The sequence below is a fragment of the Sitodiplosis mosellana genome, unplaced genomic scaffold (assembly GCF_009176505.1).
Source record: "Sitodiplosis mosellana isolate CC-2019 unplaced genomic scaffold, AAFC_SMos_1.0 Smas_scaffold_13, whole genome shotgun sequence".
In the NCBI taxonomy this organism is placed as follows: domain Eukaryota; kingdom Metazoa; phylum Arthropoda; class Insecta; order Diptera; family Cecidomyiidae; genus Sitodiplosis; species Sitodiplosis mosellana.
This window is the reverse complement of record NW_022595255.1, coordinates 286,234-313,915: the sequence shown is the minus strand read 5'-3', so window position 1 is coordinate 313,915 and position 27,682 is coordinate 286,234. Positions and strand designations below refer to the sequence as shown.

At 36.0% G+C, this 27,682-nt stretch overlaps 6 protein-coding genes across 10 annotated transcripts; 2 read left to right on the top strand and 4 right to left on the bottom strand.

The window, feature by feature from the left end:
• Positions 1–2,635: 2,635 nt before the first annotated feature.
• On the bottom strand, positions 2,636–6,743 carry LOC129567862 (mitochondrial amidoxime-reducing component 1-like). Of its 4 annotated transcripts, none has more exons than XR_008687888.1 (7): positions 6,338–6,743; positions 5,956–6,061; positions 5,175–5,763; positions 5,018–5,109; positions 4,089–4,935; positions 3,263–3,946; positions 2,636–3,202 (listed from the first exon to the last, which is right to left on the bottom strand). XR_008687888.1 is itself a non-coding variant. In XM_055445219.1 (5 exons), exons 1-5 carry the CDS (start codon positions 6,342–6,344, stop codon positions 4,743–4,745), a joined length of 987 nt encoding a protein of 328 aa, XP_055301194.1. In that variant the 5' UTR covers positions 6,345–6,743; the 3' UTR covers positions 3,937–4,742. The 4 variants fall into 4 exon arrangements, 2 of the variants coding, with proteins under 2 accessions (XP_055301194.1, XP_055301192.1); XR_008687887.1 differs by lacking the exon at positions 6,338–6,743 and adding an exon at positions 6,132–6,283 and having other exon boundaries at positions 2,960–3,202; XM_055445219.1 differs by lacking the exon at positions 2,636–3,202 and having other exon boundaries at positions 3,937–4,935.
• Positions 6,744–6,915: 172 nt separating this feature from the next.
• On the top strand, positions 6,916–7,999 carry LOC129567861 (ankyrin repeat domain-containing protein 49). The gene is made up of 2 exons (XM_055445216.1): positions 6,916–7,171; positions 7,401–7,999. The coding sequence occupies exons 1-2, from the start codon at positions 7,033–7,035 to the stop codon at positions 7,910–7,912; spliced, it is 651 nt and encodes a 216-aa protein (XP_055301191.1). The 5' UTR covers positions 6,916–7,032; the 3' UTR covers positions 7,913–7,999.
• On the bottom strand, positions 7,992–10,223 carry LOC129567899 (dynein regulatory complex subunit 2). Its single transcript, XM_055445271.1, is given in 6 exon segments — positions 7,992–8,474; positions 8,509–8,592; positions 8,752–9,144; positions 9,280–9,503; positions 9,672–9,924; positions 10,086–10,223. Coding segments are annotated over 6 exon segments (1,575 nt in total).
• Positions 10,224–12,310: 2,087 nt separating this feature from the next.
• On the bottom strand, positions 12,311–13,861 carry LOC129567860 (LIM domain only protein 3-like). Its single transcript, XM_055445215.1, has 3 exons — positions 13,442–13,861; positions 12,932–13,057; positions 12,311–12,797 (listed from the first exon to the last, which is right to left on the bottom strand). The coding sequence occupies exons 1-3, from the start codon at positions 13,663–13,665 to the stop codon at positions 12,518–12,520; spliced, it is 630 nt and encodes a 209-aa protein (XP_055301190.1). The 5' UTR covers positions 13,666–13,861; the 3' UTR covers positions 12,311–12,517.
• Positions 13,862–22,041: 8,180 nt separating this feature from the next.
• LOC129567858 (uncharacterized) lies at positions 22,042–25,142 on the top strand. 2 transcript variants are annotated; one of them, XM_055445214.1, is made up of 8 exons: positions 22,042–22,322; positions 22,521–22,670; positions 22,790–22,953; positions 23,025–23,130; positions 23,290–23,480; positions 23,682–23,871; positions 23,944–24,108; positions 24,205–25,142. In XM_055445214.1, the coding sequence occupies exons 1-8, from the start codon at positions 22,166–22,168 to the stop codon at positions 24,840–24,842; spliced, it is 1,761 nt and encodes a 586-aa protein (XP_055301189.1). In that variant the 5' UTR covers positions 22,042–22,165; the 3' UTR covers positions 24,843–25,142. The 2 variants fall into 2 exon arrangements, with proteins under 2 accessions (XP_055301189.1, XP_055301188.1); XM_055445213.1 differs by having other exon boundaries at positions 23,682–24,108.
• Positions 24,922–27,527, bottom strand: LOC129567898 (uncharacterized). The gene is made up of 7 exons (XM_055445270.1): positions 27,068–27,527; positions 26,830–26,957; positions 26,608–26,772; positions 26,310–26,517; positions 25,586–26,233; positions 25,242–25,467; positions 24,922–25,148 (listed from the first exon to the last, which is right to left on the bottom strand). The coding sequence occupies exons 1-7, from the start codon at positions 27,524–27,526 to the stop codon at positions 24,922–24,924; spliced, it is 2,061 nt and encodes a 686-aa protein (XP_055301245.1). The 5' UTR covers position 27,527.
• Positions 27,528–27,682: the final 155 nt, after the last annotated feature.

Genomic DNA, 27,682 nt, shown 5'->3' with positions numbered 1-27,682 from the left:
AAAAAAATGTGATACCAGCGAGTAAAAAGTGTATATTCCATCAAAAATAACTAAAATCGATTGTTTGGCGATATACATAATGCGCCAGGTTCCAATCATAGGTTTTTGACATTTTTGGATTGGAATTTTCTTTTCTCATGATTCTTCAACGAATAGTCTATTTGCCCCAAAAATTCATCAATTTTTGTCAGAAACGATGCAGTCTAGTGTTCATAACACACAAAAATTGATATGCAATTGTGGTTCGAGCTTTGCTCAAACGTACTTGTCAAGAAATTGGTTTTCAGAAGCTTGGAAGTCTTTTGGAATCTGTCGCCACGGAATCTTCACTTTAGGAATTTCAACACGACCACTCATTGAAACATATGTAGCATATTCACTTCCACAATCATCGTCAGCGAATACAAAAGCCTATAATAGAAATTAGAGAGAGAAAAATAATACAATAATCAAATTAGTTTTTTTTATCTCTTTTTTCATTTTTTAAGAACCATTTTACACTCACCAATGTTACGGCCAATACGGCCAAAATAATTAATCGTGTCATTGCAAATGCCTTTTTCAAGATTTGTATGCGATGCTTTCGCTGTTCAAGAGAAATTGAAATGTATAATTCGAAATCGCATTTATATAGCAGTCACCATCGCTGGTTTTGTTCTCTCTATTGACAATAAATGAGTAAATTTTTCCATTTTAATATCCGCATGAAAACTCATTAGAACCGTTTCATTACTCTTTATTGCAGGCTTCTTTTTTTAAATATACTATCTCAATGTGTTAAATATTGGCACGTGTAAAAGCGATGTGACGCAAGTAATATCTTTGTAATTAACTTGAGAAGTTGCAATTAACGTAATGACGCACATCAAAATTGACAACTCAGAAAAAATTAAAGATGAAAATTTAACCTCATATTGACTTTAATATGGACAGTCCAATCCAGAAGAAAAGTTTAAACGCATTTATTTTAACCTTTCACCACCACATTTTTCAACATAGGGTCAACAACAAAATATTTTCAAATATCGTAATGAACTTTACAATAGCTAAAAATAAACTAATATTATACAATTTACCAATTTGATCACGATGTTGTCATTTTTGATGTGCGTAATTACGTTAATTATAACATTTCTTCTACTCGTGTCAATATATAATATTGAGCAAAATTGAGCCCACAATAAAGTGAAATGAATCGGTTCTAATGAAAAATAAAAAAAATTTATTGTCAATCGAGAGAATAAAACCGACGACGGTGACTGCCATATAAATCCGATGTCCAATGGGCTACATATGTTTCAATGAGTGGTCGTGTTGAAATTCCCAATGTGAAGATTCCGTGGCGACAGATTCCAAAAGACTTCTAAGCCGCTGAACACCAATTTCTTGACGAGTACGTTTGAGCAAAGTTCGAAGCACAATTGCATCTCAATTTTTGTATATTTATTACACTGGAACAACATTATTGTTGATAAAAAAAATACTCGTTTATAAAAAAAAATGATACACTCTAAAATGCCGTGTTACAAAAACTTGTATGGATCCAGAGGACATGGAATTCGATGACAAAAGTGATTCCATGATCAAGATTAACGCCATCGTAAAGCGTATTAATGAAGTCGGCGATAATTTTACAACCACTCAGAAGAGTGGGAAATATAACAATTTTGAATCGTGAGCTCATCAAATTGTTCAAAACAAATTAACCGTAATATTTCATGAAATTTCTCTTTACATTCCGAAATAACTTTGTAATTTATTCGTTTCTACAGCGATAAAACATTTGAGAATTTTTGAAAACGGGTGTACGCACAATTTCCCTTAACGACTTTTTTCCGAAAAAAAATCCCGATTTATTTTTTCAAAATAATCCGAAAACTCTTTTCCTGAAAAAATTATCCAGAATTTTTTTATTCCCGAAATACAAATTTCCCGAATACTAAAATCCCGAATCAAACAATTTGATTTCCCGAAAATCCTGAAAATTCTTCATTGAGTTATTTCTATCTATTTTAAAATGAAAAATGGTTCAATTGTTACAATTTGGATGGTTTACGATATGGTTAACAATGGTGCGTTACGAAAACGAGTTGAAAATAAACACCCCATCAAAGTCAAGTCAAAGGCTAATTGGCTTAAATGATAACACTACTCCACAGCAAAAAACACTTCAAGAGGAGAAGACTCTTTTTAATGGTTTTTGGGGCCACTGAATCCGAATTTGGCCTTGGTTTGGCTCTAGCGGCTCTAGTTTTTGAGATATAGCTCAGTTGCGATTTTAGTATATTCAAGGTTCTGTTGTCTCGAAAATCAACTATTTTTGTAATAATATTCTACAAAGTAATAGTAGACTCTAATAGAGGACCTCAAAACCTTTCATTTATGCTTCTATTTGTCTCAATATCTTAATTCTGTCCAAAGTTATGGCACTTTTTGTGAAAAGTTCAATCCAAAAACAAGACGTTTGGTCCACTTTCTGGCGCTCTGAGCCGCTAGAAATACAGCATATCGTTGTGTTTGGTATAGTTCCTGTCTTGAATGTTGCAGAGGAAGACTATACACTGGGATGGGAAATCGATTGAGTATTGTTTATTTGTGATATATTTGTTTAATTCTACAGCCACAAAGCAATGAATATGGTAAAAAATGCTATAACACAGAGTAAAAAGTGTATATTTCATCAAAAATGACTGAAATCGATTGCTTGGGGCGATATACACGATTCGACAGGTCCCAATCATAGGTTTTTGCATTCTTCGGCCTGGGTTATGTTATTTGGGCAATTTTGCAACGAATAAGCTATTTGCCCGATGGAAATTTAAATTTTTGTCGGAAACGAAACAGTCTATTGGGTACACTAGTAATCGCGTATTTAGATGGTAATAAGCCTTTTTCAATGAAACAATCAAAAGAGAAGAAACACATTTATCGGAAAAATCTAAAATAAAAAATTAGATTATTTCAATGGTTTGTGGCAATTTCCATTTTATTTTCCCTTTTTTTCGGCAATTTTGACAATTAGTTGTCGTCAACATAAACAGAATCCCCGGTTGAGATCGTTCCTGGAACACGAATTGCCATATTAATACCAATGACTGGCGGCTGATTAGGAAGAATAGTCCGTTTCTTAATCAACGTTCCCAATGGCTCGTAATCTTTATTCTGCTCACCCGAATCGGGATCAACGTTAACCATTAGGTCCCTGAAAGCACAATTACCACTGCTAATCGAATCTGAATTGTAACGACATTGTTTGCATTACCTTGGGGTTGGTTTCAATGCGCGAAAAACGACCGTATCGCCAACACGAATCCACTTCCAATGATCTTCTTCATACGCTTCGGCCCCAGTGACGATTAAATTGGCTCTGTACTGAAGTGGTTTGGTTGGAGTTTTCAATTTGGAATTTAGGTCGTCAATGGATGCTTTATTCATCAGAGCATAGCTCGAAACATCATGATAAATGCCAACATCATCATATTTGAACGCTCCGTACTTTTTTATATCAGATTTCTTTCTTCCTCTGCTCGGATACAAGTGCGGATAGTAAATCAATCGAACAATACCCGATTTCCCAAAAATGTATTGTGACAACCAATCTGCTACGTCGTTGCCGGCATCGACGCCAGAGATTTTCGAATACGAGAAATCGACTGTCTCGGTTGGACGTTGACCTTTTAGACGATCCAAATTCAAAATGAAATCCGATTGGTTTGGTGCCGATAAAATGAGCACATTTCTTACGACCTTTGGATGAATTAGCACCAATTTTGGGTGAGCCAGAGCCGTGATTTGCTTGTTTCGATGCGTGATGACAAAACAACGATCAAATAAATTTTCATATTGAATTCCAAGAGAATGACAATCGAACGATTGCCGTCTAATTGGACCACATGACTTCAATGGAAAACAATTTAAATCACACACTTGGCCAACTTTCTTCCATCTGGAATAGATTATTTATTAAATTGAACGGCAAAAATATGTTTTCATTGTAATTTATGAAAGAAAATGTTAAAAATATTCAAAAAAATGTGAAAGAACAAAGGCGTTTTAGATTTAAAATGAAATTAAATGTAATTTGTTACTTTGTTGGAATGCGATCTTCACAATTTCGCTTGTACAACAAGACTAGACCAACGGTGGCTGTGCTCACAGCAGCGGCTAAGCCGAAAATTGCATGCATGTGATCTACGAAAATAATAAACCATAATTATTCTGATGATTTAATGATTTGAAAAACCGTTGATTAGTTTTGTCTTTCTGGGGACAATCTGCCTATTCACAATGTAAATTCAAATTGCCTTCTCTCACCAGGCATTTTTTTCAACTCTTCACTCAATAAGAAACCTAATCGTGCTGAGATTCTCATTCAGCAGAGTAAACAATTTAATTGTTTAGGTGCCATTGAATTATCAATGCTACTGTGGAACTAATTCATTTTGCTAAATATCGATGAGAAATGCTGTCGTTACGAATGTTTCTATTTACTAAACAATTCTAATCGCAAATTTTTCAATTGGAACAAATCAATTTGCTTGCGTTTTCTATGAGTAGTATAAAGTGTACAAAATGGCACATTACGCCAATTTTGGAATTTGGATTTGTTATGCAGCATTACTTATGCTAACATTTCCCTACAAAATGACGCAAAACGGAATGTACTTAAAAGCTACTACTAGTTCTTTTTGATTGATAGTGTTTTTAAATCTCAGTTGCATTTGGTGATCGATTCACGAAGTTCAAGCTTCGCTTTCATCATTGATGTAGACAGCATCGCCGATGGTAATGGCTCCTTGAGTGCGAATAGCCAAATGAAGACCCATGACCGGTGACTCGTTCGGAATAAGAGTGCGGGTTTTCTTCAATGTCTCCAGTGGCTCACGTGCCGGATTGCGTTCGCCGTTGTCTGGATTGATATTTGTGAAGACGCATCTAAAATGGAGCAAGGCACAATAGAAGGTGATATCAACTGCAATGTTTCATTCGCAATTCAATTCGAAAAAAAGTGACTCACCTTTGACACGGTTTCAGCCCACGGAAAACTACATCTCCAATGCGAACCCATTTCCAATTATCCTCTTCATAAGCAGTCGGCCCTTTGACGACCTGTAAATATTCAACATTTGTTCAATTTCGAGTTGATGCACCGATTTTGTAAAACAATCGCTTACCATCGTTGGCCGAAATTGCAACGGCTTAACCACATGGTCGAGATGGGTATTTAGCTCATCAATTGATGCCTGGTTTATGAGCATATAACTTGATTCATCCTGATAGATGCCAACGTCTTCAGACTTGTACGCCTTGTACTTGCTCGGATCGCCTTTCTTCCGTCCTTTTGTTGGGTAGAGATGTCGATAGTACAGCAATCGAACCACACCTGGCTTACCAACAATACATTCCGATAGCCAATTGGCGACATCATCGCCACAGTCGACGCCACCAACTTTTGAGTACCATAGCTCAACATTACGATTTGGTGTCAAGTCCGCTAACTTATCCAAGTTTAGCACGAAATCTGCTCTCTCTGGAGCAGATATAATGAGCACATTGCCAACGACTTTCGGTTGGATAAGCACCATTTTTGGGTAAGTTCGCGCCGTGAGCTGCTTTTCTCCTTGAACAATGATGAAACAACGATCGAATATACTCTCATATTCGAATCCAAGGAGATTGCATTCAAACGATGCACGCTTCACTGGAGCACATGATTTGATTGGAAAGCAATTCAAATCGATTATTTCACCGACTTGCTTCCATCTGAAACGATTGAAAATGTAAAGAAAAATTGTAAAAACTGTGTAAAATCTGTTGAAAAAGGTTGACGCGTGAAGTATAAATCGTGTCCATTTTGTGTTGAAGTATTTGAAAAGTGACTTTTGGGACTTTCTAATTTTTAATCAATCACTTTTGAGACGACATTCAAGTTTGTCTATGCCTAAGTTAACTTACTTTGTTGGAACCGTTTCTTTGGCATTCCGCTTGTACAAATAGGCCAAACCAGCCACAGCAGTTCCCACGGCTACAGCGGTGCCGATGATCGCCTTAGTCTGATTGTCTGTAAAATTTTATAGAAATTAAATAATTAAATATACAGAGAAATCTCTTATATGAGTGAAATTAAATACTTGTAACAAAAAAATAATAATGAAAAAATGCTTCTAAATTTTTGAATGTGATTCGCAGCATCGCAAAAAAGTGCTCCGCAAAACTGAACTCATGACAAATTAAACGTGAAAATGGTCTATGAACATTGTGCATGAACAAGCAAATTATTCACTATCAAAATATTATTGATTCAATAAAAGGGAGAAATGTGAAGAAAAATCACTACCGGGCATCGTTTTCTCAAACAAATACTCTACACTGATTGAAAATTCAGCTCACTCTGATTAAGTAATACAATCAGACGCAATAAAGTCTTGCTCAAATCACTGTCTACTCTCAATTGATATACAGACACACAGAGTAGATTGTCAGTGGTAATCAGAAGTGATGCTTGTACTTGAGAAAAATTGTAGTAATATTTTGTCTCTTTCACTCACTTAACATATCATTCGTACTGTCTTGCGACATGCGGATGTGATTGAACATTACAAGCACGGTGAACTCTTAATCAATTGAAAATTAGAAATCATTCACTTCAACGAAAAAAAACTAAAAAGCGAAATTTATTAAATAAAAAACTATCATGCGACATGAGGAGATAAAAATTGACCTTCTCGATTGGAGACAAACGTTATGTTTTCTGCGTATGAAGTATGCCGCATAAAGCAGATGATAGCAACAATAACAAAACATTTACATTTCATACCTGGAGTGCAGTACTTGAACAATGTATACAATGCGTTTGACGTTTCAAATGTCAAATCTCCCATATTGACGACGTCGACGTTTTGACATTCACGAACACTGTCAAAGCACAAAATATTGCATTGAACAACATTCGCTAAACAGGTCTAGTGTTTTTATTGTGAGAAACAAAATTGAAAATAAAAGAAATTGGATTAAATTTTTGAATCTTTCAAAATGCCATTGCGAGAAAGTGATTCGGATGAATCGATTGATCAGTTGGAGCAGTTTCGCAATGCAAACGTAAAGCCTGGAATGTTTGTGAGTGGATGGGAAGACCCGAACGATGAAGTTTTTGAAGAAAAAAATCCAAGAGGTACACGATTTGGTATTTTTTGAAATTTGTGATTGTTTTAATATTTTTCAAATGGGAAAAGACAATTTAATGATAATTATGTGCATTTTATATAAAAAAAACTACGAAATCTGTGTGAAACATTTGAAATTTTCACACCAAACGATGTCTAATTGATGTAAACAATTGAAATGTCAAAATATGAGAATTGAAAACACGGAATCACAACTAATATTTGTTTTTATTTCAGAAACCCTCCACAAAGAGATTTTATGGGCAACCGGTGAAGGTAAAGCTGATTTGGTGGAAAGTATTTTGATGCGTGATATCACAACAAAAGACTCGCGTGATGAAGATGGCTATACACCGTTGCACCGAGCGGCCTATTCAAATAATGTGGAAATCGCCAAGATTTTGATTCAGTATGGAGCCGATGTGAATGCACGAACGGAATTTGGATGGACACCATTGCATTCGGCGGTGAAATGGTCAAATGCTGAAGCGGCTTCATTTTTGCTGCAACACGGAGCAGATGTCAATGCATTATCACAAGGTCAACAAACGCCACTTCACATCGCCGCTACAGTGTCCAATTGTCGAGAAACAGCGATGACTCTTTTGATGGAACCAAACTGTAACGCAAGTGCTCTGAACAATTCTGCGGAAACGGCAGCAGAAATTGCACGACGAACCGGCCGTTTGTACCCACTCTTCGAAATGGGCCACTCAGCATTCACAGTCGAAACGGGCTTAGTTGACTAAAATCGATTTATCGTGCATTTTCAATTCACTCAAGACTTACGGTTAATGTTGAAAACAGTGATCTTAATAAATTTTCTATTTAATTTACGACTGAAAAAATGTTTGGTGTTTTAACATTCGTTTGTACTAGACTTTTGCTGCGAACAGCAACACTCAAGTTGCCTTCAACGCCGGTGACTGGCCGACGCTGTTCCTTTGATTTTGGAATTGGAGCTGATGCAGCACAAGTTAGTCGCTCAATTTTCATACTCTGAGGACGCAAACGCTCTTTTGACGAACCAACGCGACCATTCACCACCGATACATCCTCTAGGTATTGCTTCAGCTTTCCTTTCAGCATCTCATTTTCTTTCTGAAGACCTTGACGCTCCTCTTCCAGACAAGCACAATCGATTTCCACATTTTTATAGCGAATCCAGAAGTTTTCCATTTTTGAGACGACGTTTAAATTGAGCTAAAAAGGATACACATGAGGAATTGAAATATTTTCTTGGATAGACGGTTCAAACCTCTTTGAAGTCCTTCAACATTTCTTCTTCTTGATTTTCGGCTAGTTTTTCATCTTCAGTGGTGCTGTGTGCTTTGAAAGGTTGCACCTTTTCCCTTTCCGTTTCATATTTACTGCAAATCTCGGTTAATTGCAAAATTTGTTTGCCTTTGGCCAATATCTTGTCGAGTTTCTGGAAATTTAAAATGAAAAAAATGAGATTTTGATCCTGATAATAAAGATTATTCTGAATCGTGTTGGAAAAAAATCAAACCAATTTTCATTTGTTCTTTTTTTTGAAAATAATAACCAATTCATTGCCATTTGAAAAAAAAACATGTGCTTAGCTCACCGTATTAACATCTGTGCTGCTAACAACAAGCGTCTTCATTAATTTCTTATGCATTTTTTCGCTGGAATTCATTGTGGCTTTCATTCGTTTTTGTTTCTCTTTGAGTAGCTCTTGGTATTGATTTATTTGATTGACGTGAATTTGATGCTCATTTGATTGTGCCTCCAGAATACTCTTCAACAATGAAATATCCCTGGTTGCTTTAGCGATCTCCAAATAATGTTGATGAATTTCTTTTGTGTCTGCGTTGTCCTTTTCACGCATTTCCACGTATTCGGCATACTTTTCTTCCGTTTGATCCGAATAATTTTTCAGCACTTGTTGGAAATCCGACCACAATTTATTCATTTTATTTTCGCTCTCTTTTGTGATTTCTTGCAGTTTTAAAATCATCTGAACAAAATTGGAAAAATTAAAATTCACATTTGCGTTTGGGAAAAAATTCATTGAAAAAATATACAAAGCAAAACTAAAAGGAATGAAGAAAAAAATTAATCTGCAATTTTCTTGCACTAAATGTTTACTTACTTTGCTTTTAATATCGTCAATTTTCTCTTGGTGCTCTTTTTCATCCTGCGCGTTTTGTTCGTCGTATTCACTTTGCAACGCATAATGAACACATTCCAACTCTTTGTGGGCTCGAAATTTTCTATCTTTGTAACTTTCAATCTCTTGCTCGTATTGATCCAATAAAATTTTCTTCTCTTTTTCATATTGATCCGTCCAATAAGCCAAACGCTCACCGTGTAAACCTTGGAGGCATCGAAACGATTTTTGATTTAATTGAAAAAATGAAAATTTTGGAATATATATCAAGAAGGCAATAATCAAAAGAAAAAATGGAGAATAAAATAGATAAAAAAAAATTCAAAGATCTAGAAGAAATGAATGTGAATCGAAATAAAAACAGAAAATATTACCAATGAGCTTGTTAATCGATTCCATGTGCGATTTGAATAGCATCACATACATATCTTCCTGTTGATCGAGTTCAGACAGCAATCGTTCAATTTTCTGATTTTTCCGCTCGAATGCATCAGCAAAATAAGTTTGCACATTTTTCGCTTCATTTCGCAGCTCAATACACTTAATATTCCGCAGAATGGAACGCCACTCCTGATTGATTTTTGCCATATTTAATCGTGAGAATGCGTCTTCCCTTTTCAATTTGTTCTGAGTATTCAAATTCAAGTTTATGATTGAGCAAATATAAATAAAATAGAATAATAAGAAAAAAAAATGGATGAATAATCTGGAGATGTTTGACTATTTTCAAAGTTTAATAATTCAAGTTAACCTAGATGAAATTCCGAGTTGTAAAATAAAAACCTCACCTTCAAAAATATAGCAATCAATTGTTGTTTGCGTCGTCGAGCTTCTTCCTCTAGATCAGCACGATGTTGCAAATAGCGTGCTCGTTCTTCATCGGACATTTTAGCCAATTTATTGGCAGCTCCTTTCTTCTTTCCCATTTTGTGATTTTAATTGATTTTTTCACAGAAATTATGGAATTATTGAGAAATTCACAGGTCAAGAGTTCTGTTTTATTATGAATCAATTTATTTTATTAACCAACTCCTCTTACGCTTAAACCAAATAGAACGAACTGTCCCATGGCAACGGCGATTGAGTGCTTTTTGTTGCTTTTACGATGGAGACGGTTCGGAAAATTTGAAAAAGTTTTTGAGTAAAATATTGCCACTATAACATTAAATGAAGATTTGTGACCGAATCGGAAGCAGTATTCATTCAAAAAATTACCAAATTTGAAAACACCACATCAAATGCAAATGCCAAGTGATATTCTGTAAATCACCAACTGCTCTTCCCTCGCAAGAGCATGTACAAGAATAGAAATGCATAGAAATGTGCTAATCGTTCGTTTGTCGTATTCCGTAACCGACCGCACACATATTGTTTCCAACAAAATGCGAAAATGTGTCCGTTGTATCGGTGGTGGTTCGAGGTTGGCGGTGATGCTGTTATTGTTGATTGTTTTGTGCGCGCGTAATTAACACAAAATCTGGTTTGAGTGAAATGCTACAAACGATTTTGGTAGTAGAGCGTAAGCATATGCCGGAAAATGATATCAAACGGTGGCGATGGTCGGCCTGAAAAACCGCAAAATGCACGACGAGATGCAACACAGATGTATATGACAGCTTTTCGCGCAAATAGATAAACGCTCTGACTAATTTAATGCTCACGAAACAAAATACCAAAATGCTGCTCTGTCGCACCCCACACCACATGCATGCATGGTGTGGTGCATGGCCAACAACAATGTATTCAATTATTATTTTAGTCGATATTTATAATTTACGAATAGAGATTGGAGTAGAAGAGAACGGCAATTTTTGAACATGTTTTGGTTTTGCGTCGATTGTTATTTAATTATCTAAATGTAATAATGACTTGAGATGTGGAATATTCTTCGAATTGGAAACTTCAATTGCAAGAGAATCCATTTGAAAAACGAAAAGAAGAATCGAACAAATGAAAGCGAACTTGTTTCGATTAACGAGACCCTAATCGGTAAAAGGTAAATAATCGTCTGTGTGCCAGCGTATGTGTGTGTGTGTGTGTGTGTGCTGGAGTGCCTAATTTAACACAATTTACTGTGATTCCTAAAATTCGAATGCAAAAAAGCAACGAACGGGCTGAAAAACTGGAGGAAAATCATTTATGTGGAACGATCGTTTGCTTCGATTGCGCCCCATTCCAATGAGCATTAATTACGAGCGAGGATAAATTTCAAACCAACACGCCGTGTGTGCGCCATGGCCCATGTGTTGTATTTTGTGAGTTCAAGGGAGACAGAGACACTGTATGTGTGTATGCACACAAAGATTTATGTACCCAATTGCTGATTACCTTAACGTTGGATAAGTGTTCCGGTCTCTCGCATGCATGAGAATGAGCAAGGCATCGGGTGGATGGTCGGTTGTCGTTGTCGTGCGTATTTATATACCCATCGAATGGGATCAATTTGTTTCATTAATTACGTTCATTACTCAACTGACCGTTGCAAGCCGTTTTCACCAAACGAGAGGCAAACACTGTTACGCTTATTATCCGATTTAAAGCGCTATTTTCGTCGATTGCATTTACTCAAGTCCGCATATTTGGCTTAGCATCGTGCTTAGATTTTTCGTTGCACGCTTAAAATGTATTGAGCGCAATTTGTGCGGCACCCATCCTTAAGCCATAGCTGCTGCTGCTGCTGCTACTGCTGCATTCATGCCTTATTAATGGAATTGTCTGCATTTAATAGCCGAATAAGTGTAAATGTTTTGCATTCCCCAAAATGTGAGAAATTAACAGTCAGTGTCTCCGTTCATGTCGTTCATGTTTACTAGTACTGTATGCGTTGCATGTTTGCCCAAGCCAAAAACGAACTAAATCACGTATCACTATTTATTCAAAGATAAACTCATACGGCTGGAATACTAAACGGGCCTAATTGAACAACCCTTTCGTTATATGTGTACCAGGTACCACTGTACCTACAAAAAATATTGCATCAAAATGGCTCAATTTAAACATTTTTTCATTTAATTTTTAGGAAAGTCGTCTATTTTTTTATTTGACTACGGACAGTCTTATTGCATCGTCCATATTTAACATTACAATTATCACGAAAATTATAAAACAAAAACAGGTTATGACTTTTGATGAAACGAACAAAAATACGACTACGATTTATTTTAAGAGTAACTATACGGTTATGCTAATTTAAGCCGATATGACTGATGTGATGAAATGCTTATCTGACGTGAATTGGCACATCGAAATTGGTGAAATTATTCTTCTCTGAATACAACGGCATCATGGTGCTGGTCGAACCAGATGCCTGACTTTTGGTTGGTGTATTTCGATTCATATACTCATTGTTATTGTTATTGTGATTATTGTTGTTGATACTGCTACTAGTGTTGCTGACATTCTGTTGTTGACTCATTTCCGTATGCATCTGAAGTTCGGCATAATCACTCTCGCACAAGATTTTATTATTACACAAATAAAACCGGTCTCCAACACAAAATCTGCATTTTTACAATGAAAAACCAAAATACAATTTTCGGTCAGAAACTTTACTACTGGTTCATCGTGATGTTATTGATCATCAATTTTGAAATGAACAATAAAATTTCCAAGAAACACATTGTGATTCACATACCTGTGACTACATTGTTGACATGCAAAACACTCCAAGTGATAAACATTTCGCTTTGCTCGCATCACCATCTCAAATGCTGGAATCAGTTTATTGCACGCTGCACAGTGGCCAGTGTTACCATACAGTCTATAGAAGGATGGAGAGAATATATTTTTGGTTAATTTGGATTTTTTAAAAAATAAATTGTGATTTTTAATAAGGATTCTTTGGACTATTCCCAAGAGACGCTTGAAAAAATCATGATTAGAAGTGTAAAAAATGATTCACAGTGATACTGAAATCCTTTATGTTTAACTAAATTACGCCGTTTCGTTAAATGATTTCTTTATTATTTCAATTTAAATCAGCAGTTGATATTTTCGTAAATGACTTTTTCAAATAAAAATATTTCAACTTCAAAATTAAAAATGAAACTATTGCTTTTTAATCTTTTTTTTAAAGATATTTTTTTTCTTTTTCATAAGATGAATTTTGGATTCAAAAATTTGCTTTAAAATCACTGTTTCTCACCTAATGTAATCACTTTTGCACAGAATCACATTTTCGCGCGTGAATAATGTTGAACCAACGTCAGCGAGACGACAATCGCAGCAACTGCATTTCAAGCAGTTCTCATGCCAAAATGCATTCAACGCTTTCAAAAAATACCGATCTTGAATTTGTTTATCACATTTCACACAAAAGTGAGCTCTATCAACTGAGCGCTCAGTTTTAATAACACTTGAATTCATCATTTTTATTCACTTTTTTTTCTTTCAGTTAAAAATTTTCGTTGAAAATCTCTATCTCTTTGAATGACTATTCAAGTATATTTTATTTGTGTCAGTTCTTAACGTGAACTTCGTTTTATCGAAATCAGTTGTTATGCTACGTCTCAGAAATAACAAGAAGGAAAAAAACACTAGAGCAAATATGTGTGCAACCACTCGCTACAACGTTTGAACGTCATCTGTTTTCCTGCATCAGGAATGGCATAAACCAAAGGGGATGTAGTTCGTATGGTATGTTCTGTGGTAAAGGCGCATGCTTTGTGATTGGAAGTGGACTGGAAAGTGCTATTGTACGTATATATGCCACGTTGGTTGAATTGTTTATAGGCGATGTATGTAAATGCGACATTTGTTCGACATCGAAGCCGAAGCAGGCCAGAAAGTGGATAGAGTCAGTGTGGCAAACGAAATGATTTCTCAGAGCGATTGAAAGGATTCGCGGATGGATGTTTACTTATGATGAAGATGTCTTTTTTGGCATGGAGGTGGAGCAAGCGTTTGATTACATTCAGACGATTAACGCTATTCTATAGACAAACAATGAATAGACAAGTTAAATTCACACAAAATGTTACATGAATCAATCGATTTACATGGAAACGGTTTCTTCTGCTCTTATTGACGGGCTGAACATGGCAATGCTGAAGAAAATGGGAGTGCTTGGGAGAGTTTTGCAACATCAACTTTTCCACTCTTTGAATCAATGCGAATCATAGGGTAATATCTTCATTAAAGAGTCGAATTTCATGCCGGATTGCACTCGGGCTTATCCGAAGTAATTAACAGTCAGTGAAACTGTGAGCATTGTTGGCCATTTTTTTTTCTTCGTTCCATTTGTGTTAACAAATCGCTCGTAAATTATGAATCTGCATACGTGCATATTTTCGCTCGATTGCACCAATTTTATCGCCTATCCGAAAGTAATAATTCATTTTTCTCAATAAATCCTCTCTCTCAATACGGCCGGCGATAACGTGTGCCGCTTTGTGCCAGAGAATGCAATCGAGAGGCAATGGGCACACCGTGTATCCATTGTCCATGCGTCGGCCGATTTCTATTTTTCAATTTTCAAATGCACAATCGAACCAAACATTCCAATTCGACTCTTTTCCATTCGCCATGCATGTGCTATATGTGCTTGCTCACTGCATGTTTCCGTATCAATGAATTAATATTGAATGAATCGAAGCGTTTTACAGCCACTGAAAACAACACTCAAGCGATTTTCAAACATTTTCTAGTCGAATCAAGAACAAGAATATCTGCACCCGTGTGTGTTTGCAGAAAAGTCATTCGCAGGTTTTTTCCTTGTTTTACACAATGTTTGTGTCAGGATTCTACATGGGAATATACGGTAATCGATTACTTGCTCTAAATAAACACAGTTGAAAAATATATTGACCCCAAAGCATCACCAGCTATGGAACGGGACATACGATTCGGTAAGGGGGAATTTCATCAATTCATAATAAGCAGAAAAGTCAATACAGAGAATTATTTTTACAAAAATATCGAATGAAAACATCCTGTCAACGGAAGTAAACGTGAATTTGGTACCAAGAAGATGTTTTTAAACTGGAAACGTGCATTTTTCCCTGGATGCTCAATTTCTTCTTACATTTTATCACAGCTCTCCTGCTCTCTCCTGCATTCATTCCTTCTATTTTGCCCATTGTTGCTTAGTTCTGCTTAATTTTTTCTCAATATTGATTAATTATCTTGATATTGAATATTATCTTGATATTATTCATTCCTTCTATTTTGCCCATTGTTGCTTAGTTCTGTTTAATTTTTTCACAATATTTATTAATTATCAAGATAATATTCAATATCAAGATAATTAATCAATATTGAGAAAAAATTAAGCAGAACTAAGCAACAATGGGCAAAATAGAAGGAATGAGTGCAGGAGAGAGCAGGAGAGCTGGAATAAAATGTAAGAAAATATTGAGCATCCAGGGAAAAATGCACGTTTCCAGTTTAAAATCATCTTCTTGGTACCAAATTCATTTGAAAAATGGTATTTGTGTACCTTCTTGGTTACTTTTTTTCTTCATTTCTCCCATATTCGATTCATTCGCTCTTCCCCCTTTCAGAAACTCTTTGAAAAAATAAAATTCTCTCTTGTTCAATTCCCTGCGAATAATTGCGCAATTATTTGTTCAAGCCCCCAGTGAAGTCAATTTCATTTGCGTCGATTTGCATCTGTTTCTAATGAGCACTCGAAGTGCATGTATTTGTTCTTCGCATGTATGTGAAAATGGTATCCATATCCAAATAAATGTCCAATTATACTCTCTAAATATGTGTGATTCATTTATCGTTCCGAATCGGCAAATGGAATCGAGCAATAAATTATTCGTGTTTTGCCGCTGGTGGTGTTTTGTATATTGGATTTTGGGAAATTCGGCCTCCTCTAAATACATGATACACATCGTATGGTGTATATCATTGTGATTTGCTGGAGGCTTCGTCTTAAGAAATCTAATAATAATTCATGTAATCGATTTTGCCGGGTTCGGTTCTCTCTCTCGGTTGCGGCCGGCAACAATCTTCTCTCTCGTTACAACTTATTGTGAAGAAGTCGAAGCATGTCACTTGAATATTGTTGTGTATTTGATCAAAGAAAATGATTAAAGATATAGAAATGCATCCCCCTTGAAATGTTCACACACACACACAATCTCCTTCTCTGTCGATTCGGTTTAATTGTGTTGTGAACTGTCGTCCTAAAAACCACAACGTTTCCGAATTCGACATCGGCAATAATAAAGCAGCCAAACAATGACAAAGCAAAGTTAAATGGATGCAAACGAGAGAAAGAGCAGACGACCCGATGTATAACTGTCGCATTCGGTATCGAGTCGAAAATAGGGCGACATGTTTATGATTTATGATACACAGATAAACTTTAACCGTCAAATGCTATTTATACGCTGCACACAAAAACACACACATCTCGTCGATTTGCTAAAGAAAGGCACATCAATGATGATCCAGAATCATTTGGCCAAACAGAATGTAATTCACCGCTTATTAGAACACGAGCCGAATGATTGAAGTATTGCATGGCAAGTCAACGCAATGGCTTGATGAATTTACGCGCCACCGTAAAAATGCCGTGGTTTAATATTCACAACAAAAATCAACGACCGAAAATCCCGAAACCGCTGTCACAAATATTCAAATGAATTCGTTTAGCATTATAAATTGCTGGCACACCGTATCTCGTTCCGAAGACAATAATTTTTGTTCTATGTGGTGCATTTCAAGTAACCTACTTGATGGGTTTTTGTCAGTCGATAGCATCAGTGATCACATTTAACTCGGTATTTGAACAAACGGCAGCCACAATATTTAATTATATTTTCCCTCGATTTAATTCAAACAAAAAAGATTGCCGCCGAGCAATCGATTCGCCAAATATTTTCTTTTTTCATCTTTTTATCTTGACTGCGATTTTTTTTCTCGTCTTCTTTACGAAGAGAAAGCCATAAAAGTCAATGTTTGCCATTTTTTTTCTATTCATTTCAAAGGCAAGGCTCATTTTGAGTTGGAAAAAACATAAACACGAGGGAGCGCAAAATCAGTATCTTGCAAAGTGTAGTGAGCAAAGGAAATTAAGCGTGCACCGCAATATTTTTACACGCTGTATTTATCCATTAAAAATGTGTTCTAATGTGCAGGAGGTGAATAAACATAAAAAAAAATCGTGAGAATGTACAGAGGAAGAAAGGAGCAACCGGTAATGAATCGACACGATGATAACGATAACTGGTTAACGACGTTGACGCCTTCATAAACATCGAAATATTGAACACAAGAGCTATGAAGCACTTTTTTATGCGCGCCTCATTGACTCAGACACTTTTTTTTCGCCATGTACACATCATAATGACACGATGTCTTTTTGATTATCTTCTGAGATGGAGAGAAAAAAAAACACACTCAATTCCAGCGAATTGAATCGGAAGCCATAAAAATGATGAGTTTCAACACACATTATTAAAAACAGGAAAGTGTACTTTGCCTTTTAATGCTTTTTTTCGGCAGAGATAAAGAAAAGCAAAAAGATGAAGCTGGGAATATTCTGACGAAACGTTCGATGAAAGGCAGATGAATGTAATAATTTGAATACCAATGTCGATGGGATTGTTGTTTTGTATTCAGCGCTAATTTTTTAGACAAATTCAATGGGTATGAAATTTTCGTCTAATTAAATCATACGTGCACGCTGGACATTGCGGTCAATTGAAAGAAAAAGTCTGAAGGTTTTTGATAGAATTTTTGTTTTCTCGAGAAAGTGATCAAACGCAAACAAATAACAAAATAAGAAAATGAATAACAAAATTTTAAATGATTTGGTTTTTGTATTGCCTCAATACGTTCGAATTGCCGTTTGTTCAACTACACCACTAAAGCGAGAAACGTCACTCATTCTTTTTTCCTTATCAAAGAACTTTTTTCCTTATTAATAGCACTAATTTCTCATAAACAAAATTTTATATAAAATATATACGAAAAAAAGAGAAAATTTTCACCACAAAGAACAATCATAGATATGTTTACACGAATTTTAAGCATTTTTGAGCAATATTTATGCTTTCAATCCAATTTCAGTAGTCCAATTTCTTTCATTCATATCCGCGACTCGCTAACTCAATCGAATACCATTCAAAAAATCACCATTTGTTCCATTGATGCTGTGCAAATGTAGTTTGTGCGTGTTGAACGTGAAAAATAAATATTTATGATTTCGTGCTTCAATAACATCGGTCGCCTAGAATATTTTAAAACGATTTACAAGTGAGTCAACGAATGGATGTGCAAAACGTGAAAGATTCCCCAGAACAATGTGCCGATGAACATTTTTCCCGAAAAAATGTGTGATTACATGAGATTTGGATCGCGCGAATCAGCCGACCGAAGTGCATGAAGGAAAACACATGGGAAATGCTGAAACAATGTTCTGTTCAATGTTTAACATATCAACAGCATGTTAACCAATTTCGATTCCATTTGGTCGAAGTGAAATGTATCCAGCCGATTTCCTGTCGGAATAACTCTGCATAAAAAATGCAGACGATGTGCAGAGTCATGTTGCCGAATTCCCCAACTGAACCAAAAAAAAAATGCAAATGGTTATTTCTCTACGTGGAACCATCGACACAAATGTTTTTTCTCAACTGCGATCGAATGCAGACCCATTTGGAGGGGAACAACACAAATCTTGCGGTGAATATTGGTTTATTATTGAGATGAGCATCGATTTCAACATTCATGCCAAAAATCTAGCGATGCGAAATAAATGTGATATGAATACGGAATTCATCTAATGAACCATCTTCACCACATAAACTGAATCTGTTTTGTTTCTGAACATCGTGAGCGTTTACTGTTTTTTTCTTCTTGTAGATTCTATCTTTTTGAGGGCTTCCAGACTGGAGGTAAGATTCTATATTTATTTATAAAGCGCTAAAGACAAAGTCGGTTTCTGTGATTGTTAAATTTTAGCGGTTTGAGACGGACGTTCTCTCTCTGTGTGTGTTTGCGTCTCTCCCTCTCTCTCACTCTCTCTCTCTCTCCCTCTCTCTCTCTCTCTCTCTCTCTCTCTCTCTCTCTCTCTCTCTCTCGTTCACAGAAAATAAACCCAATAATTGTGTTACCCATTTACAAACGCAGATTTTTTCTGCTATTTATTTCAAGAAGGAAAAAAAATGTCACACAAAAAACTTCCGTTTGCTCGAGCATTCGATTAAGGCAATTTCATCGTTAATCAAATAATCAAAAGAGAAAAAAAACAAATTACGACTTAATTGAACGTGAATGAAGGGGAACCAAGAAAGAGAGAAACAGTCAGCATCGACGGCGAACCGTAGCATTGATAGGCCGACCAAACCCAGTGGTAATGGTAATTTGTTTTGCTTTGTCTGCGTCTTGTTTCTGACCGTGGGGCATAATGAATGCAAAGTATATTTACATTTGTATCAAACCGCCGCGATTGCTTCGGGCCCAAAATCGAAATTGACAAAGACGATAAATCTTTGGAGAGTAACGGTTCAAAGTGAAGCTTGATTTGACTTGATTAGACATAAAAGCCAGACAAGTGGACATATTTCCAATGCTCCAATTCATCGAATATCAGCTCATTCGAAAGAATTTTCCATTTCAATTTGAAAAGTGAAATCACGCCAACAAAAACAAAAACAAAAACAAAAACACGCGATCGTTTGAAAATGACGCAAAAATACCTATAAATAAATGCTAAATACTAATCTAATCGAACAGAATGTGAAACCGAATAAATCATGCACTTTCATTGAGACCACCATAAAACCACTGAATCATAAACCAATGCGCTAATTGAATGAAATATGTTACATGGTAATTTGTCCATTGTTGTTAAATAGCTGACGTTTATACATCGATTTGCTTTTTTACTCAGCACTTTGTCGATATAATAATAATTTAAAAGTAAAGAGTTAACGAACAAAAAAACACGTCTTTAACCGAGTGCTTATGGGCAATTTGCTGACTGCCGCATGAACCGTGTAATCGTTTAGAAGAAGATGAGGCGCACCGGATTGTAAAAGAGCATCATTTTTCATATGAGCATTCTTCACCATCGCTGAATGACCTACTCTTTAGAATGTCGCCGTCGTGTATGAATCGCACGCATAAACTGACCCAAATATTATCTCAAGCGACCGGCTACAACTTTCTTAGCGTCGTCACAACGACAACAGCAGCCGAGAAAAAAACCCAATAACTGAATCATGTGGTTGATGTCGGCTGTTGCAGTTGGGTTTTATCGTCTTTATCCATTTTACGAGCAACGAGCATGCTTGTTAACGCGACAAAGAATGACCAAACGGTCATTTGCATATGGCTTACTTAACACACAACCGCACACACTGACCACTATCAATACACGTATTAATACGCTATTGACATTGGCGTTTGTTTATGTCGCTCGCTTCGCTTAAAACCACATTACGGTATCGAACTTGTGCTGATGAAGAAAGTGTTTTGAATCTTACACTCAAATGGGCAAAAACGAGAAACTTTTTTATGTTGTTTTGTCAAATAAAACCGAGAGAATAACAATACACATATAGTTTCAATAAAAGCATTAGCATTTTTGTTTTTTCTTGTGTGGCTTTTTAACGGTGTCAATTCAATGCATTGCATTCTATTGAATGGAATGATGCTTAATTAATGAGCTATTATTATTCAGAAGCAAAGAGGCGAACTGTCTGTTCGGCCAACAATTTTATGATTATTGCTGATCGGTTTAGAAGATACATACAGAATGAATGAATGAACGAAAGATTTAAACAGTAATTTCCTATCGACGGATGGACACGGCGGCTATGCGGTGCTATCGATGCTTATGCTTTTTGCTGAATGTTTAGTAAAAGTAAACATAAGAGAAAAAGAAATGGTATGTAGAGAGGGAATAATTGACACACAATCGCATTCGCATAACATCTTCGGGGCCCCCGGTACTCTCGCTCTGTCTCATTCTCTGATGCCGAAGCATCGTTTTATTCATATGTACGTATGTTTTGCATTTCTTTGTTGAATCAGCGGCGGCCACATGTGGATGATTGTGATATTCGCATCGTTTTCCTCGTGCCATCTCATTTTTATCGTGTTCTTCTTCTCATTTTTGCTCGATTTAGGCAACGAGAAATTAAATCAACTCCGTCCGACAACCTGAATGAATTTTTCATCGATTAGTGTTTTAGCATGCGTGCAAATCAAACGATGTGATTTCAGCGGACCAGCATTTTGTCGCGAATCAAGAAAAAATGCTGCGATTTTTCCAAGTTTGTTGATTTTTTGTAGTAATAAAAGTTATTTTTTTTTGCTTCGTGAATAAATGTGAAAAGAAATATAAATAAAAATAAATGTGAAAAATTCGAGAAAGAATGTGAAAAGACGAAAAAAGTGTAGAATCCGGTAGAATAAAAAAAAAATTTATTTATTTATAAATGAAATAAATTGAATATTACAAATAGTTAAGGTCAATCATAGTGAGAGAAAAAAAATTGTTCTTTCCGCAGTGAAATTTCCTAGCTAACCAACAACAATAATGTGTATTGTGTTGTTGTTATTATTGTGTTTTCATCCGCATAACACATATCAAAACAGTGTAATGAATCAATTGAATTGCGTCGATCGTAAATTGTTCGGATGAATGGAAATGTGTTGTTGGAACATTTATCCCGTTAGAAATAATCGAAAGAAGCGAAAGTTTATTTTGTCTTCCAAACAACATTCTAAATATTGAAATCGAAAACGAAATCGAAGTAGAAAGATAAAAGCTGTAAAAATGGGTTACTGTGCCAAAGTTAGAATTTATAGTCATATTTATTGTGTCATTGTGGTGCTATTGATAATCGTATGTAAGCAAGTGTACGATGTGCATGGTGCATCGGCAGGTAGTTCTTGGCCGAGTATGAAGACATACGACATTTGGGGTTCGCCACAGAATAAAGCAGCTGCAGCAACATCATCGTTGCACACACAACACGGCGGCAGCAGCACATTGACTGCATCGAATGATCTTGAGATCCACGACTATCGAGACAAAACCAGTTTTCGAAACGGGAAAGGTATGGAACACACAGAAGAAAACTGTGTTAATTCTATATGTTTGTCCGTTGCTTCTTCTTCCTCATTCTTTTTTCTTCATATTATACATTTATATTAATCGATGGTTTTTAAAATTGTTAATCGTTTTGCCGATGTGATTTCATGATGATACAAAATAAACGACCTGCTCTCTTCATTTACTTTCGAATTGGTTGCAGTGCTAAATTTCTTTGCAACACCGAGTGAAGATGAATGCAAATCGGAAGACGGTCTACGGTCGGGAGTATGTATGAACGTATATGATTGCCATCAAAAAGGCGGCACCGCCAAAGGACAGTGTGCACTTGGCTTCGGTGCTTGTTGTGTGTGTAAGTTTTCTAGAAAGAAAGTGTTCGATTTTATTGCGAACGATGACAATGTTCAATGATGAACATGATGATGATGAAGATGATGAAGATTAATTGAGGCTTTGCTTTCATTTATACAGTTATTGCAACGTGCGATCAAGAAATCAAGAACAACATCACATACTTCATATCACCCAACTTTCCGGCTCTAATGTCAACCCACATCAAAAGTTGCAAGCTCAAGATTAAAATGATGTCATCCGATATTAGCCAGTTGAGATTCGATTTTATTCACTTTTCCATTGTAAATATTTATCGATCGGATCTCAAATGAAAGGAAACAAACAATCAATAACTCATTTTTTTTTCTCGTAGGGTCAGCCCAATCGTGCCAACGGTGCATGTGATGGTGATACATTTTCACTCGTTGGCGGCGCTTCCGGTAATTTCAAATTGTGCGGATATAACAACGGTCAACATAGTAAGAATAATATTTTCTTTTCACATACTGCTGATATGAATGGACCAAACGATTTCCCATCAATATTGTTCGATTTCGTATTTGAGTTATTTGAACACCGGAATCTCTTATGACTTTAATAGAACATCTAAAAATGTACATTTTTTTTATTGTAAACAGTTTATTATGATGTTCCAAATCGGAAGGCACGCGACGGAAAAACGCCCAAGGGTATTGATCTTATCATGAATTTCACTAGCTCCTTTGAAACAGCTCGATTCTGGGAAGTTCGTGTCTCGCAAATTCCATTCAGTCAAAGAGCTCCAACTGGTTGTCTTCAATATTTCTTTGGTAATGAAGGAATTATACAGGTAAAGTGAACAATGAACACTTGAACAGTAATACTTGGGATATTTGCAATCATATTGAAAGGCTGTTGGCTATTTGTGAATGTATTTTATTTGAGTTTTTATTTTAAATTGTCAACATTCTCAATAAAAAACTATGATTTGTTATATTAATAAAAATATTTCATATTATTAATTGCAAATTCTTTTATGTTTTCCCTATAGACGTTCAATTTCGCCGAGAATGGTCGTCATTTATCGAATCAAAAGTACAAAGCGTGCATTCGTCAAGAATCCAAAATGTGTTCAATCGCCTATGAGCCGTGCAATGAGCAATCGTTCCGCATCGGACCAAATCGACCGAGAGAAGCAGCGTATGCGAGTCCATTGGCCTCTCCTTATTCCAGTTACAATGGTGTCTTTCCTTATCAGAATAATCCATATCAAATAAATCCATTTCAAACTAACCCTTATTATCCAAATCCAGCCCTAAATAATCCGATAATTGGACCCAATGGTATGCTGATACCCAATCCTTATGCCACCAACGGAATTCTGCCGCCAAATCGAATTGTTTACGATGCAAACGGTGCTCCGGCAGTGTTGTCGCCGAATGGGGTGCTCACACCAATCAATCCAAATGCCTTAACAGGTAAATCGAATGACAGATGATGCACATTAGAAACCATGCAATAAAGACATTGTTACCATTAAACTGCCTTCAATAAAATAAATCATCTAATTACAGCTCAAATGAGTGGAATACCATTGACTGTGTCCACAAATGGAGCGGATAGTGTGATTACACAAGCCAATCCATACCAAGATCCATCCATGCTGAATTCGTATAATGGGACCAGTCCAAGTTCAGGAAATTCCACGACTTCGGGTAATTCAACCATGAGCTCAACGACAACGACTACAACAACTCCGGCTCCTCAGGATGATGATGTTGAAGGTTCAGGCGATGACGACGATGATGCTGACAATCGAGATGATTTAACGTCACTTTTTTCAATCGGATCATTTATAACGAGAGCCGCATTATTCCGGCGGTCAATTCGATCCGTTGACCCGGTAACGGTGCCAGTTAATAAAGAACACAAAGCACGACAGTCACGCCAGTTTTATTCTAGCTGTAATGATCGAATCACTTTGCCTTGCATTGTTGAGGATTTCATTTCCGTTGGCACCGGTTCCATACCAACGTGTTCGCCAATTCACTGCGGTGATTCATTGTGCCCGTCAAATGTATCACCGTGTCGCGTTGAATCGACCGTCACACCATTCGCTATTGGCGTTCACTTTGGCGATGGATTAAATAAAGGCTTTGCCGAAGAAAATATTGGTGCTTGCATACGATATAAACAATTGAATTGTATATAAACATGAGATCTAGAATGAAATTTTGTAAATAAAAGAGATTTTAATTTAGTTTAGGCAGAAAACGAATTATATTGTCTCTTTATTGTTTTGCGGAGTCTGAATCGGGTTGTGAAGAACATTTTTCAATATTTGCAACTCGATTTTCGTCTGTCAGAAGCTTCTGTTTTTCAATTTCAAATTCCATATCCATTTGAACGCAAATATATTTGCTAATTCTGCGAACACATTCACAAGTATCATCTGGTGTTCGCGAATTATTCATTACCATTTCGGCAGACATCAATGTTATACTCTCCAGGTCGAATTCTGAAGGAATAGCCGGACGAGTTTTAACAATCAAACATTATCGCTGATTTGTAAATGTTTCCTTTTTATCAAATAGATGAAGAAAACACTTACGTTCACCTTTCCATGATGAATGTTCGTAGATTATCCAATCGTGTTCTTGTTTCATTTCAACAAGTCCTCTCAATCGTTCGACTGAAGTGTAGATATAATATTTTTGAAAATCGTACAAATGAACAAAATCACGCGTATTATAATCGTCTGGGATGTCAAATTTATTGGTGACAACGACTTTAAAAAATCGTTCCAGTTCTCTGTGAATGACATCATCCAAGTCATACTGCAACAAGAATCAATTAAAAAATATAGAACGAAATTCTTTGAATAAAAAACGCATTTGATATCTTGACAACGAACATTGGACATGATAGTCTCGTGTTGCGAGTCGCATTACGTACGATTTTATCGAATTTCGACGAGTAAATGGATTTTTTCTGTTTAAATTCATCTGTTTCCGATTTTTCTTCAATTTCTGTTGTTTCAGCAAAACAAACATGAAATTTTCCACCATCTGATGATGACGACGACGACGACAAATCATTGCCTTTATAAAGAATTCCACATTTGTTTTCACCACGTTTTTCCCTTTTCAGCTCATTCACCATGCGTTGTACATGTTTATCTTTGATGTCAATAACAAATCGAGTAATAATCTCGGCCAAGCGTTGCCGAACTAATTGACAATTGATTGGGTTTACTGTTGGTATTAAAGCTACATGTTTAATCATTAAACTCGTGACTTCGGACATAACATCTGAAGTTGATGTTGGAAGTTCCATATTTTGAAGTATTCCATACACTTTTTCAACGCAATTGCTAACAAACTCTGGCGTTAACATCGAAAAACGTCGCGAAACCTCTTCCAAGTCTTTGGGTTTGATCATTGGTTTGAATTTCTTTATTTTTGCTGGGATTTTCTTCATAATTTTGTCAACGAGCACTTGACATTGTTCTTGTTTAAATTTGCACAACGAAATCTGTTGACGAAATTTTACCATGCCAATTTCGTTTAGTTCATGAATTTTCTGCATCATTTTCTGACGCTCCTGTTGATTTCAAGTTAAAAAATTTTTAACACACTTAATGCATGGCTCGTGATGAATAGAATTCGTCTCTAATTACCTTCATGCCTTCATTTCTGTTCTGGCTGTACTCTTCGAATAGTTCGATGTTTTTGTAATAATTTTTCTCGCCAACTTTCATACATTTTTCGAAAAATTCATAGTTTTTCGTCATTTTTGACACTCTTTTCTCCTCTTGCAAAGTCTTTTTCCGGTGCTCAGCTGCGCTCAATCGTTTTTTGGTCATTTCTCGAATTTTCGTGCGACGCCTGAAGTATATTCAAACAGAAAACAATTCAATCTTTTTCTCGGATCAATTTCGGTCGTTTAGAAAAAGTAAAAGTGTGAAAAAATAATACTTGGAATTCGATTCGAAAACAATTTTCCTTTTTGCAATGGTTTTAATATCTTTTTGTTCGTTTTTATGTTTGATTTGACCTTTGAGTTCAGTTTTTGCCTTGGCTGCTCTCTCGATTGCCTTTCGCTTCTGATCAATATGTTTCTGCAGCTTGAGAGTTTGTTGTCTGAAAGGAATCTCAAATCTCTCTCAAGGCTCAATTATATTGAAATAAATCACTTACTTTTTCAAGTGTGCACTTGATGTTGGCTCACGTTTATATTTTTTTCGCCGAAAAATGTCAGTGTATTGAGTTTCTTTCTTTTTTAACTCTTTTAAATTGTGAAAATGGTTTGACAATCGATTCTCTTCCTGCATTTTATTGAAAAGATGAAGTTAAAACGCGTGATTCGAGTACTAATAATAAAGAGCTTGCAAGTAGACTGAAATTGTAATCACGTTTTTTAACGTGAATAGCAAACCTTTTCTTTCATTGAATTGACATCATTTCGTGACCGAATGCTGTCTAAATATCGTAAATATTCGATCATCTCCTTATTCGTGCATATCGCATCATTTCCATCGTTGATCAATTGAAGTTTCTTCATTCGATTTTTCACTGGAATCGAATTGTAGTACCGTTTCAAGCCTGGATCGTGCAATCGATGATATTCTGTGAAAAATCGCGTGTTTCGAATGTACGGATCATCCAAATGGAAACCGTTCCGACAGCCTTTCAAAAGATCCATTCCGACTTTGTCTCTGGTCATTTGAAAATGTTTGAACACAGTGATCCATGGCAAAATGGCACTGTGATTTATTGGTGGTGTGGACTCATCATTTTTAGTTACTTGTAATTTAGTTCCAGATGTGGATTTCTTCAGATCTTTGATGTTTAATGATAAATAATTCCAACGTGGAATGCTTGCGATTTTGCTCATTTTCAGCTCTACTTTCTTGTGCAGACTGATGAAATCAACTTGATTTCGGCTGTGCAAAGGGCACTTGATATTAAAATACTTTTAGCTCTAAAAATATGACACGTTTTTATTGATTTAAAGGAAAATGCTGGGAAAATGAAAATTTAAGAAGCGGAT

Coding starts and splice junctions, on each gene's coding strand:
- LOC129567862 (XM_055445217.1), bottom strand. CDS start 6,264: ATGCACAATGTTCATAGACCATTTTCACGTTTAATTTGTCATGAGTTC. Junction 6,062..6,131: donor TTATTATTTTTTTGTTACAA/GTATTTAATTTC, acceptor AAAATTTTACAG/ACAATCAGACTAAGGCGATC. Junction 5,110..5,174: donor TGCAATTTCGGCCAACGATG/GTAAGCGATTGT, acceptor GAATATTTACAG/GTCGTCAAAGGGCCGACTGC.
- LOC129567861 (XM_055445216.1), top strand. CDS start 7,033: ATGCCATTGCGAGAAAGTGATTCGGATGAATCGATTGATCAGTTGGAG. Junction 7,172..7,400: donor TGAAGAAAAAAATCCAAGAG/GTACACGATTTG, acceptor TTTTTATTTCAG/AAACCCTCCACAAAGAGATT.
- LOC129567860 (XM_055445215.1), bottom strand. CDS start 13,665: ATGATGAATTCAAGTGTTATTAAAACTGAGCGCTCAGTTGATAGAGCT. Junction 13,058..13,441: donor TGCAAAAGTGATTACATTAG/GTGAGAAACAGT, acceptor ATCCTTCTATAG/ACTGTATGGTAACACTGGCC. Junction 12,798..12,931: donor TGTCAACAATGTAGTCACAG/GTATGTGAATCA, acceptor GTAAAAATGCAG/ATTTTGTGTTGGAGACCGGT.
- LOC129567858 (XM_055445213.1), top strand. CDS start 22,166: ATGAAGACATACGACATTTGGGGTTCGCCACAGAATAAAGCAGCTGCA. Junction 22,323..22,520: donor CAGTTTTCGAAACGGGAAAG/GTATGGAACACA, acceptor AATTGGTTGCAG/TGCTAAATTTCTTTGCAACA. Junction 23,481..23,681: donor GTAATGAAGGAATTATACAG/GTAAAGTGAACA, acceptor TTTTCCCTATAG/ACGTTCAATTTCGCCGAGAA.
- LOC129567898 (XM_055445270.1), bottom strand. CDS start 27,526: ATGAGCAAAATCGCAAGCATTCCACGTTGGAATTATTTATCATTAAAC. Junction 26,234..26,309: donor ACAGAAATGAAGGCATGAAG/GTAATTAGAGAC, acceptor TGAAATCAACAG/GAGCGTCAGAAAATGATGCA. Junction 25,149..25,241: donor TTCATCATGGAAAGGTGAAC/GTAAGTGTTTTC, acceptor CTATTCCTTCAG/AATTCGACCTGGAGAGTATA.